Source organism: Protomyctophum parallelum (genome assembly GCF_964188405.1).
Source record: "Protomyctophum parallelum genome assembly, chromosome: 11".
Lineage (NCBI taxonomy): Eukaryota > Metazoa > Chordata > Actinopteri > Myctophiformes > Myctophidae > Protomyctophum > Protomyctophum parallelum.
Genome location: NC_139707.1, coordinates 30,205,892 through 30,219,239, shown reverse-complemented (window position 1 = coordinate 30,219,239; position 13,348 = coordinate 30,205,892). Strand labels below are relative to the sequence as shown.

Genomic DNA, 13,348 nt, shown 5'->3' with positions numbered 1-13,348 from the left:
CGTCGTGTGCCTTCTGAACAATCTAACAATACAAACAATACAAGCGATACTTTTAAATCCCATTATTTCATTCCGCAGCAGCTTTGGGGCTGGGAAGGCTTCTGATTGGATAGGGGTGCGGGCATATACGTCTTTACGTTTTTTTCACCCACTTCGGGTCCCCTTTTCCGCTGGGAAGGTGATCATCTCGTTTTGTACTTTATTAAAAGTCCGATTGGGTTATTAGAGAGAGACAGACGATTCGTAATAGAATGCTCAAAAACGCTGGCAAGGAATTCAATAGGCTATGTAGAGACTCTGGTAGTTAATGAGCTAAGTGGTTAAATTGTGCATTTTGATGAACGTACACATGTTGTTCTTGCCTCTGCTCTTGTTTCCAACCCAGGAGCCCAGTGACATGGCACAGAGTCACCCAGAGGGGGCGCCGTATGCCAACACGCTCCTCCCCAACCACCACCACCACCATGGAGGAGGTCCTGGAGGAGGAGGAGGAGGAGGAGGAGGAGGAGGAAGAGGAGGAAGAGGAGGAAGAGGAGGAGGAGGAGGAGGAGGAGGGGTCCGCCACGGAGGCGTGTTCGAGGACTTTGCTTGCTAGAAGCAGCAGCCTGTTTGTTCTTGTTGTTGTTTGATGTTTCCTGTCCTGATGACAACAAAAGATGTGAGTGAGTGGTCCCCGTGCCGTGGACAGGGGGGGGGGGGGGGGGGCGTACAATAACACAATGGTTCCCAACCCCCCCACTTACCGTACATCTGACACAAGCTGAGATCCCCACACACACACACACACACACACACACACACACACACACACTTGTGATTTTCAAACATGTTAGCCCTTATATTATATGGTCACAGTGTCAGGTGGAAACCTCATGTCTCCAAAACTGTTACTTTCTGGATAAAAAAATTAAAACCGCAAAAGTAGCAGATCTACAAGTTTAAAGCGTGTTGTTTCAAGCTTGTAGATCTGCTATCTGATGTAGTATGAACAAGTACGGCGTTGATTTATGAAAGAAAAAGGAAAAAAATGTTAAAATATGGAGATCAGAGATTTCTGCCTGACAGCAACAATATGCTACTTCTTGTACACCGAATAGCGTAAATAACAGATCTGCTGTTTTATGAAAAAAAATAATTGTAGGACAAGTTGGACTGATACAGGCAGAAGGTGAAAGGTTTGAAAATTTGAACTACCTCCAAACAGACAAGACCCCCCCCCCCCCCCCCCCCCCCCTCCGCCCGGGTTGGGAAGCACTGCGATAATAAACCGAGACCCTCGGCATCTCCGTCACAGAACCTTCTCCTTTGCTGTCACCAGTGGAAAAACTACAGCCAAAGTGGAACGCCAAAATTAGCGCTGCTAAACAGACCACTTGTACGTAACGTGTTGTAGGCACACATTGGACAATGTTTGGACAACCTATAGCCCCCACCCTGTCCCCCAACTTTGTTCCACTTCCAAGCGAGAAGTGAGAAGCAATTTAGCAATTTCAGGACCAATCATTTTCTGGTACATTCATTCAGTCACCACTACGAGGACAGGAACTGCGTTTACACAGAAACAAAGAACAATCTGATTGATTGATTGATTGATTGATTGATTGATTGATTGATTGATTGATTGATTGATTGATTGATTGATCGGGATCACCTTAATGATTGTTTTATTATTTTTTCATAGGCCTACTCCTCAAACTAATTTGCTTCATTCTCGGAAAATACACCTGTACCATATACTGAAGCATTACACCAAGGCAAATTATGTATTTATTTATTATTATGAGATTACTATAATTACCCCTCTATATTGTATACAATATAAAAAAAGATATAATGTATAACAGGCCATTGTTCCATTTCCAATCAGCCTATAGAATATGAGAGAATATTGTGAATTTATTTCATTCTAATCATATATTATCATGGATTGGAAGTCAACAACCTTCCACGCTGTTGTCGGGTGGAAACCTCTGTCCAAAACTGTTACATTTCAGGATTCAGCAAAAACTTTGATCTACCAAAGTAGATCTGCTATTTTTGCCATTTTGCTTCTTTTGTGCGACACTGTAGTTAGTGTAGTACAACAAAGTAGGTTATGAAAATAAGTTAAAATATGGAGATAAGAGGTTTATGGCTGACAGTAGTCTCGCGTTGCCAGACTGTTGCCTTTAGCAATTTTCAAATGCTTCCATCATACAGTCTGGAGAAACTCTATCATGAGTAAGTGATAAAGTAGAAGTGGAGGCTCTTCCCCACTTTCATTTCTTTACAGTCGCGCTAATTTATCCTAAAATATAGTAAATAGAAATCACCTAAGCATATATAGCGTGTTGCTTAGCAGAAAAGGAAATACAAAATAAAATGTAAAGATATTTTAAAATATATTTTCGTGAACGGAAATGCAAGCTTCTATACTCAGATTTTGGGAGTTGTAGTTCCAGACTCTATATAGCATTCGGAGATTGTGGAATAGTTGTCTGGCTACGTGAGACTAGGCCGACAGCAACGAAAATAAACCACTTTGTCTGGTCTGTGCTAAAGGTGTTAGACAGTAGCAGGATTATAACTGTACATAAAGAAATCCAACGTTAAAACTAAAGAACCTTTTAAAGTTCTGTTTCAATGGTTGTTCTTTACATGCTGTTTATACAGTATATAACTTCTGTAATATTAATTTTAGTAATTTATTTATACATTTTTGAGAAGATGTTTATAACAGTCATGATTGTAGTACTATTGTACAACTGAAATGTTGCAGCTCCTGATAAAATGAATACACAGCTTTAGAAGAAAAAAGGAAAGTTTTGTCTGATCCATAAAATCCATTGTTTAGAATGATGGTCATTGTTTTCTCTTCCTTACTCCTTCACAGTCGACAGACTTTAATTAACCACATGAAATGTAGAGAAGTTCCTACTTCAACATTGTTGCCTGATTCATACTTTTTGGACACATCTGTCATGTGTCAAGAATTACAGATGTTCCATGAACGATGAAACCCGATCTCAACTGTGCAGATCAACACATCAATTTGTCTCGCTAGCAAAACTAGCAGATGTGCAAGCTCCAAATGTGGCACGATGTGGCGTAAATTTATTTTGCACCAAGCACCCTAAGGATAAATAAAAAATATATTTATTCTTTCAAATGAAAAATTAAGACCTGAGGGCGATTCTACAAATCGCCTCTAAATCAGCAGTTCTCCAACTTATTTTGTGCCAGGGACCCCCAGAAGAAAAGATTTGTGTTTAAAAGAAATTAGCCACGTTGGCACAGTTGGTAGCGCTGTCGCCTCTGAGCTAGAAGGTCCTATGTTAGATTCCTGCTGGGGATGTTGTGGGCGCTACCGGCGTGTTCTCTCCCCCGCGTCATCAGTGCCCATAGGTGCCCATAGGTGGGGTTTGCAAAAGGACATTTATGTGAGGAGTTTGCATGTTCTCCCCATGTTGCCTAGGGTAGGCACTCTTACCAAAAAACATGCAGTAGTCCTGGTCCCTATACTGCCACCCCCTCACCAGCCGGGGCGCCTGATGGAGGGGAAAGGAACTGGTTGGAATAACATGTTCCTTTCACACGCTACATCCAACCAGGGAAACTCCCCCATCAGGTGAAAAGAAGCGGCTTGGACTCCTCATGCATTTAAGGAAGCATGGGGTCAGTCCGTTGCTCTCCCCAGGTTGGCAGAGGGATTGTAGCGCCCAGGATTACGTCTAATTTAAACCTGGGCGCTACACTCCCTCTGCCTGATTAGACAATTGAGACACTGGGTGAATAAAAGGGTTACAAAAATCGTGGGATACAAATCTAGTAATATTTTCTTAAAACTCAGGATAATTAATTTGTGATATTGAGATAAAGAATGCAAAAGTATAGAAGTAGCAGAAGTACAAATAAAATAATAATAATAGAAGACAAAGAATGGCAGCCCACACACAGCCAATTACCATATTTTAATAGAAAAAACAACGAGCAACTCTTGGCTTGTGTAATCACATTTACAGTATATGAACAATTATTTTCTCTCCATTTGATTGGCACATTGTGTTTGTGATTATTGTTTGTGATGCTGCAGGTCCACGGTGGTCATCAGCCTTGTCACCTCCTCCCTGTCTGCTAGTAATCATGGGCTGTGACTGTTTGTTTAATATGCATAATCATGTGTTAGGCTGACATTTTCAAAAGGTTCCCAATCATGCTCTCCGATGGCGTCCTGTACCGGCCAGGCTGTGCATGACAATCGGTGCCTCTGCCAGTGACAAACAGAGTTGTCCTTTCACAAATAAATAATATGGGCAAAAATGCCAGTTTGAAAGTGGCCTTACTACAGATTGGTAAACTCTGAGAGTGCACTAATGGAACCAAATGGACCCTTAGGGGTCTGTAACTCTGAGAGTGTACAAATGGAACCAATTGTCCATTTGGTTCCATTTGTACTCAAGAGTTGTGGTTGAATACCAATCAAAACTGTTTGAGAACCACTGAAATGAGACAACACAGAGGGACATAATCACTTTGACTGCTTTACAGCCTTTTGTTTGATTCAGATGTATCACAAACACATGGTTGAATAATAGTATGCTGTCCAGCAGTGGTTCTCAAACTTTTCAGCTCAAGGCCCAAAAGAGAAATCTGGCGTCTCCCCCGGGACCCAAAATGTATAAAAGAAGTGAACATTAGGAATTAACCACATAAGCACTATTTCAAACAGCCAATCCTTTGAAACATTTTTGCCTTTTTTTAAAGTTACGAATGTTTAAAAAAAAATATATAGTTTGTGTGAGACCCCAAATTGGGTCGTGAGCCATAGTTTGGGAACCAGTGGCATGCAGGCTGAGGCCATGCGAGCTACCAGATGGTTGGATGGTTGGTGTGTTGTGCTGCAGCAGAAGGCCTTGTGACATGAAGCCTAGCACATTCTTCACATTCTTCAGCTTTCTGTTCTGTGACTGCAGTTGACTTAACCCATTTAACCCCAGCGTCCTATACATTCTGAAGGCGAGAACATTCTGTGTAAATAGCCGCTCTACAAGCTCACGACGCAACGCGACGTGTTGTTGCTCCGTGTGTGCTTGTAAATTGGCTATTTTTCGGGATGGGGGGGGGACTCCTAAAATAGTATAGGGTTTAATTGTGTATTTCATATTATAAAACACTTCTGGGGTCGAAAAAAGGAAAAAAGGGCAATATCAGTCACCAGAATCTGACAGTTAAGATGGAGTTTGAAGTTCAATGGGTTTATCATAGAGTTGGAAGAGGGGGACATGTCTCATAAAAAATATCAGTTATCTAAATATTGAATCAATAAGCTGTAGACTTTAAAATGCCTCCAGAAGTGTCTTTTGATTAAAAGTAGCTACATTTAAAAGTCTGTATATTCACAGAATTACGGCAAACCAGCCACTATGTCTACAATATCACATTTTGAATCTCTGCTGTTTTGTGCTTTTGTCTTTATTTATTTATTTTCCCCAACTGAATTCTTTCTTGCATTTTGTATATTCTCAAAATTTCAGAAAGCCATCCTGTCTACAATGTTACGTTTTGAATCTCTGCTGCTTATTTTTATTTCCAACTGAATGTTTTAGGTTTTGACCAGTGAGGGGAAATGATCTGTGCAGGACAATGCAAATAGCTGTCTGTAACCATCTCAAAAGTCAAGAAGCAATTTTCACGTTGATAAAACCCTCTAAGACAGTGGTTCTTAAAGTGTGGTCCGGGCGGGGTCCCCCAGGCCTGGGTCTTTGAGGTGGTTCCAGAGGGTCCCCAGCTAAATGATAAATTGGTAACCAAATGGACCCTTACTACAGTTCTGTAACTCTGAGAATGTACAAATGGAACCAAATGGACCCTTACAGGTCTGTAACTCTGAGAGTGTACAAATGGATGGCATTTGGTTCCATTTGTACACTCAGTGTTGTGGTCGAATGCCAATAAAAACAGTTTGAGAACCACTGAAGTGAGACAACACAAAAGGGACATAATAACTTACTGCTTTACAGCATTTTGTACAGAAGTCTAATCTTGTGACTGTTGCCTCTGTTAGAACACATTTTATAAATGTTATGGTAAATACAATGACTATTAAAGTTTAGATTGATAAAGCCACCGTCTCCTAAATCCGCATCCAGATTCATTCGCTCACTTATTATGATGACAAAGCTCATGTTTATACCAGTGTCCAGTGATGAATTAAATGATGGACAAAGTAAAGTATGCTCAACCACAGTAATTGAGTAGAGTCTGCATACTCCTGGTCAAATATTACACTATTGACTAGTGAAAGTTGCTCAGTCGCAGTTTGTAATTGAGTTAATGTTTTCGAGTGCTATTGACATTAATTTTTTGTAATCAAAGGAATTAGAAAGTGCCTTTTTTATATGAATTAATACATTGCTGTATTCAAAATTAGAAATTAAAAACTAATATAAGTGAAAAATAGCAGATATACAAGCTCACAACACTTTGCATTGTGACATGTGAGATTGTAGATCTGCTACATTATATTTTTTTAATAGAGCTAGTGGTTAATTCGTAATGCATTAGTGAACCTAACTATAAATATAGTGGAGACAAAAGTGCAATATATATTTTTAAATACCAAAGAGTACATGTATATACTTGCATATAAAATGCAGTAATTCCATCCCTGTGTAAAATGTTTCAGGTTTTGTCACCCCAGAGAGCCAGTGGTTTATCCTTGCAAATAGTTGCAGAGTTGCAGAAAGGAGCAAGAACATCTCAACGGTAGGTTCTCAACCTTTTCCGCATCAGGGTCCACTTGAACATCTCAAAAGTGTTTGCAGCCCACCCATCTGACCACTTAGGGGTCCGATCGTTGGGCCGTATACATTTCCAGAGCATGTACATTTTGTTTACTTAAGTAAAGCAACGCAGCAATACCACAATGTAAAAAAGACTCTGTATTCAACAATTTATTTTAGTAAAAGTACAATAGTACTGGCATCAAAGTATACTTAATTTTCAAAATGTGTTAATTCTTAGTAATCAAAGGAATTAGAAAGTGCATTTTTTTATATTAATACATTGCTGTATTAAAAAATAGAAATTAAAAACTAATAATATAAGTGAAGAATTGCAGATATGCAAGCTCATAACACTTTGCATTGTGACACGTGAGATTGTAGATCTGCTACATTATAATTCTTTAATAGAGCTAAAGTGGTTAATTCGTAATGCATTAGTGAACCTAACTATAAATATAGTGGAGACAAAAGTGCAATATTTGTCTTTTTTTTTAATACCAAAGAGTACATGTATATACAATTCCATTCCTGTGTAAAACTCTTTTGAAAATAGCAGATAAGCTCAACGTGAAATGGAACTACAAAATCAGCCTATGGTTTTATTTCATGCCTACAGTCAGTACTTAAATAGTCATTCACACTATACAAAATTACTTTTACAATCTGTATGGTAACTTAATTGGGGTGGTTGTATTTTGGGTCACTGCTCTTCTATTGAGACATGTAGCTCGTGTCAAAGGTCAAGTTTCACCTAGACACAGGATCTGACACAGATCTTCTTCTTCTTTCGTGTAACGTCAGAGGTCCAACTCAGTGTCGTGGAGACACGCCCGCATCTCTGGTCCCAGGTCAAAGAAGCTGGCTTCCGAGGGTAATCTGTATATGGGGGCAGGTGTTGATGATATGGTCGGCGGTCTGCTCAGGGTCACCGCACTGGCATGCCGCACTGTCCGCCAATCCTCACTTTTGCATTGATGCATTGAAGCGCCCATCCCCATGTTCGTAATTGGTTCAGTGTAGTCCATTGCTGGCGAGGTAGGTCATCTCCTTCTATGGCACCATCTCCTGGTTCCCAGATGTAGCGATGCATGCAGGAGGGCCCGGCTGACTCCCACTCCTGCTTCCACGCTGCTGCCAACCAAGCATCTCTGGAGATGTCCTCAGAGGTGGAGTTGAGCATCTCTTGTGCTCCCTTGTTCTAGGGGTGGCGGGACTTGAGTCTGCTTGGAAGGCGCTGGAGTAGTTGTGGGGTTGTGCAGGATGTGCCAGTCGGTGCAGTATTCCGCTGCGGAGAAGACCAAGGCTTGGGTGGACAGCGTCTTAGCGGAGGCTCCCCAGGTTGTTCCAGCGAGGCGGTGGATCAGTGCAACCATGGATGTCACCTTGGCCTTGAGTTCTTCAAGGTGTTGTCTTAAGGACAGTGTCCGATCCAGACGCATGCCAAGGTACTTCGGGGCTTGCTGGACCTCCAGGCTTCTGCCGTCGACACTCACCTCAAGTTCCCTCCTTGTTTCCCTGGTGCTAAGGTGGTATGCCACTGTGACTGTCTTACCGACACTGACCTGTAGACGCCACCTTCGAAGGTATGCCACCATGGTGCCCATATCTTCATTCAGGCCCTCTTCCATCACCTTCCACGTTGGATGACTCAACATGATGGCAAGGTCGTCTGCATAGCCATACTTTCTGGACGATGTGTCAGGTAGGTCATGTATGTATGTAGTTATCCCCTGAGTAAGCGAGCATAGTCATATGGCTATTGGTATCAATGGTTAAAAAAAATGATTCAGCACTTGCTCGTTCACTTGCTCGTTTTAAAGGAATTCAAATCCGGGGTAGAAGAGGAAAGTGAGCTATAGTTTAGCCTACTTTCCACCACTGCACAGCTGAAAACGTGCCACTTTGCTCTGCGTTTCGAGCTTGCGCATCTGCTAGGCTATACTTTTGATGCTTTTGTGTGACACTGCAGTATGATCAAGTAGGGCTGTTAATTTACGGGGGAAAAAAAGTTAGAGGTTTTTCTGCCAGACAACAACTAATTGTACTTGGTTACGTTCCACCGCTGCACACGGAACAGACATGGTTTTGGAAAGTTCCCCTTCCTTTTTTTAACGCTGTCGTTATAAAACAAGCAAGTCAAAATGACCCCGGTGTCCATGAGGGGAGGAGGAGAAAGTCCCTGGGATTGTATGAAAAAACATAGTACAAAGTAATGACATGCAATTAACTCTCAAGCTGCTCTGTAGTTATGTGGTTACAGCAGGCCTCGGGGTATTGCATATGGAAACCTGGAAAAAGCTGTAATTTACTCTCTAGGCAATTTCCCTCTTTTTTTTTTTTTTTTTTTTTAGCCAGACGTCAGGAATACCTCAGGTCGTTGGATGAGACAGCGGAGTGGGCTACCAGTGTTGCCATGTCTACTTATTATAAGAAACTTTGGCATTGTTTTACTGTAAAGTTGCTTGTGAATATTGGTTAGTTGCGGTTGTGTTTTTTTTTTACTCGTTTCTAAAGTGTAGTTTCTTATTTGGGCTTGCTTCCTATGTCGCTTTTTTCACGTGAACGACCCCCAGATTAATATGTAGGCCTACGGGTATTTGTCCACGCCTCCACATCTGAAAGTATTTTGTGCCAGGGACCCCTGGATACAAGATTTGTGTTCAAATGTTTCCAAAAATATATTCTTTTCCCCAATATGTTTTTGAAAATAGATAATAGCTGATATTAAGTGGTAAAACTTATTTATTTTGGGTTTGTTTGCATGGCCCTGGCTGCTTGTTTCTCTTGCAAAATCTGGCAACACTGTTGGCCCATAATGTCCTCTGCCCTGTGGTGGTTTGGTTTATGCTGGCCAGGAATGTTGCCTACAGTCCTTTTTAGATCTGGGAAAAAGGGAGAAAAAGACTTCCAACTGATGTTGTTGTCGTTGTGAAGTAGCCTACCATAAACTGTGTATTGGTTCACCTGAGTCTGAGAGAGGCCTGGGTTGAGGGATCTGTATGGTTTGGTACAATATAGGTTACTACTGTATACATATAGGCTATATGTGTTCCTTTACTGACACCTAAAGGACAAACTGGATTTTGTAAATATAATGATGGTCTAAATCAAGTTATTCACAACCATTCTAATTTATGTATATATATATATAGACTCCAGTCAAACCACAAGTCACATTTACCATGAAAATGTGCATTTTATCTCTGGATTCAACGATCCAGACTGTAAAATCATCAGTGGGTTAACTTAAAGCTGACCTAAGCAACTTTCCTCTTCTACCCCGGATTTGAACCCGGTTTCCAGTCTTGACATTTTAACCATTGACTAATGCTTGCTCAAGGGATAAATTGAATTTTGCGTCAGATCCTGTATCTAGGTGAGATATGACCTTTGATATAATCTAAATGTCTCAATAAAGAAGACAAAATACACCAATGAAGTAAGGTAGTATTAACATACTCTACCATACAGAATGGACAAAAATAAATTACATAGTGCCACTTTAGCGGAGAGTGTAAAGACAGCTTTTCCTTTGCATAGGACACTATCCAAGTGATACTAGACTGTGGGGAAAAAAATAGTCCATACAGTATGTTCATAATTAAATATTTTTTTATTTCATAATTACAATGATTCACAGTTCATTTAAAATTGTAAGTATACAATTGAATGCAAAATGTATGTACATTTTAAAACACTTGGAAACAGATTGTTTGTGGTAAAAAATAATTTACTATCAAAAGGGACTTAAATAAAGTACTTTGGTACATTGTATGAACTGCTGAACAAAGGCCAATGTAACAGTGGAAATTGAAAGCCTACGTATTAAAATTGCTGATCGAGCCGTAAAAAAAATCTGGTTGAAAAATGATCAAAAAAGAATAATAGTAAAAGTGAAATAGTATGACAATGTAGGCTATGCAATGCACACATAAAAATGCAAAAGATAACATTTGAAATCCGACAGGCTGGTGGTATGTAAAGCAAACAAAAAACATACATATAATGCACTACCTCCCGTTTGATTTGCATTATTTCATCTCGTACATTTCCAACATCACTAATGGCAGATGGAGAAAAAAAAAGTTAAAAAAAAAGGAAACACGGCGCCAGCATATAAATCCAAAAGACACACACTAGGTCAGTGGTTCTCAAAGGTGAGCGTCCACGCAGGGACCCTCAGGGTACCTTTAGGGGGTACAAAATTGAGTTTTGGGGGTCCTTGAAATAAATAACGTTTGAGAACCACTGACCAGATCAATACACGGGACATTGTGGCACCTGGGTGTGATTTGTCACGAGCAGTAGGGGGGCACTGCTGTAGCAACGGGATAACATGAGCCGTATGTACACCACCTGCTGACTAATTGAGCTAATTGTGACGGAAACGTCATGTCTAAAACATACTTTTCAGGATACATTTTTTTAATAAAAATTCGCAAAAGTAGCATATCGGCAAGCTTTAAACACGTCGCGTCACGCTGCGTTTCGAGCTTGCAGATGTGCTATTTGACGCTTTTGTGCGTAAAGTTCAAATATGGATACGTTTCCGACCGACAGCAACGTAATCAATCAACATGTGTTTTTGTCTAATGTGCCGTCCGCATTGCACGCTACAACTATGAAGATATTGTTTTAAAAATACTTCAAATTCAAGTGGATGAAAGAGTCCCCACCACAACTATAGTGAAGACAGTGGTGACTGATATAGTAATGCTTAGGCCTGACTCACACGTGCACAACAGATTGATGTATAGCTGATGCATGAGACTTATTGACTGATGCAAGCTCGCAATTCATTTCCAATGGGAGTCACATGGTTTGACACAACATTTTTGTTGTATGAGGGGGGCAGTCGAAACACAGCCGAAAGCCGTACAACAAAAATGTTGTGTCAAACCATGTGACTTCCATTGGAAATGCATTGGGAGCTTGCATCAGTAAACAAGTCTAGCATGCATCAATGTTGTATGCTAGATCGAAAGGTGTGAGTCAGGCCTTAGTGTGGATGGCTGTTTGCAGTGACACCACATACTTAACGTCACCCATTTACAACCTTATCTTCAATGTAATTGGTCCCAATTATGTTCATTATAAGCTGGGACAACCGCCTACTATGCGTCTCATTGGTGGGCTCCAGGCTGTTCAGAAACCTGCCTAACAAGGACATCGTCAGTGTGGATTTCAAGAAATAAAGTTTGTATGCTGAAATAGCAGCCATTGTTTTTCATGTTCCATTATTATTATTATTTTTTGCTGACCAGTGATGTCATTTGTAGAAAGGTTTCTGAACTGTCCACAGCCCTCCTCTAAGTCTAAGACACAGAGTGAGTAGAGACAAAAGTGGTCCTTTAAGCCCCATACTTTACTTAGTTGTAGGACAGAGTCATGTGCCAAAATACCTCACAGATTAAACTTGCTGTGAGGTTGTAGATCATACATTAAGGCAGCATGTGGCACGGGGGTGTGTGGCATTTCTGAATGCAGCGATACATCATATAGCAGGAAATAGGGCCCGGGGGCACACTATTATCCAACATTGTACACTCATCGTATGACGGCATTGTGTGCCGGACGCGTATCTATATACCCATCTACAGCAGCCATGGTGTGTTTTTTGGAGCTCCGGGTGTGGGGTTCGGTGTGCGACACAACAGCACAGAAATGTGTGTGGGGAGGAATTTGGCATAATTGGGAGAAAAAAAGAAAAAAAAAAGTATCGTCTATTGTCAACACCGGACACGGTCACGTGACAGAGCATAAATTAGGCTATACATTTCTGAAGCATTAAAAAAACAACAATAAAGAGATTGCCTACTATTCTTTGGATTTGCTGTACAAGAGAATTTGTTCAAAGATTAAAAAAGGAAAGAAAATGCATTCGTTTCACGATGAAAAGTGTCATTAGTGTTCATCTCAGAGAAAAATAACAAATACAGTAAAAGTATTGGCTAGTACATTTACAGTGTATTCAAGGAAGGAACATCAGCAAAACGAGGAAGTATACATCTTTAAATTTCAGGCAATAATCACATACAGTGTTATATATAAATAATATACTGTATAAACGTACCACTGCACATCGCGGCACATGTCAAATGAAATTAAAGTTATAAAAACTCCCGTCCTCAATTGGACAGTTATCCAACTCTTTACATATTAAAATGTACAGTTATTGCACGTTGTTAATTTAAAACTGACATTTCAGAACTCAGGTTGTCCAGTATCTGCTTACATCCACTGCCAAAATAAAGGCCTCTTGTTAATTTGCACTGTAAAACCTGCAGTATCAACTGTACTCGAGTGTACAAATGGAACAAAATGGACCCCTACGGATGCATTTGGTTCCATTTGTACACCCTGAGAGTTACAGACTTGTAATGGGAACCAGTGCTTTAGAGTACACTAGGACAGGGAGAGAGCGACAACCTGCATAAGAGTAAGTAGACAACCACAGTATTATTCAATAACTTAAAGTCAACAATAGTCGATATCCCGAAAGCCGAGACAGGTCTGTTTGTCATTTCCATTCTATTCTGACTGCATTTGAAAATGATGTTTGGCAACAGTCTGGCTCGTGAGAC

General features: G+C 40.4%; 1 protein-coding gene across 1 annotated transcript in view; it reads left to right on the top strand.

Moving 5' to 3' along the window:
* Window positions 1-4,133, top strand: part of asic4a (acid-sensing (proton-gated) ion channel family member 4a) — a gene marked incomplete at its 3' end in the record, with an annotated part of 159,372 nt that extends 155,239 nt beyond the window's left edge. The window contains exons 10-12 of the mRNA XM_083776763.1: window positions 386-473; window positions 3,376-3,394; window positions 4,073-4,133. Of these exons, the coding sequence (XP_083632889.1) occupies window positions 386-473; window positions 3,376-3,394; window positions 4,073-4,133 (168 nt within the window). The remainder of the gene's footprint in view (window positions 1-385; window positions 474-3,375; window positions 3,395-4,072) is intronic.
* Between the last annotated feature and the right edge of the window lie 9,215 nt (window positions 4,134-13,348).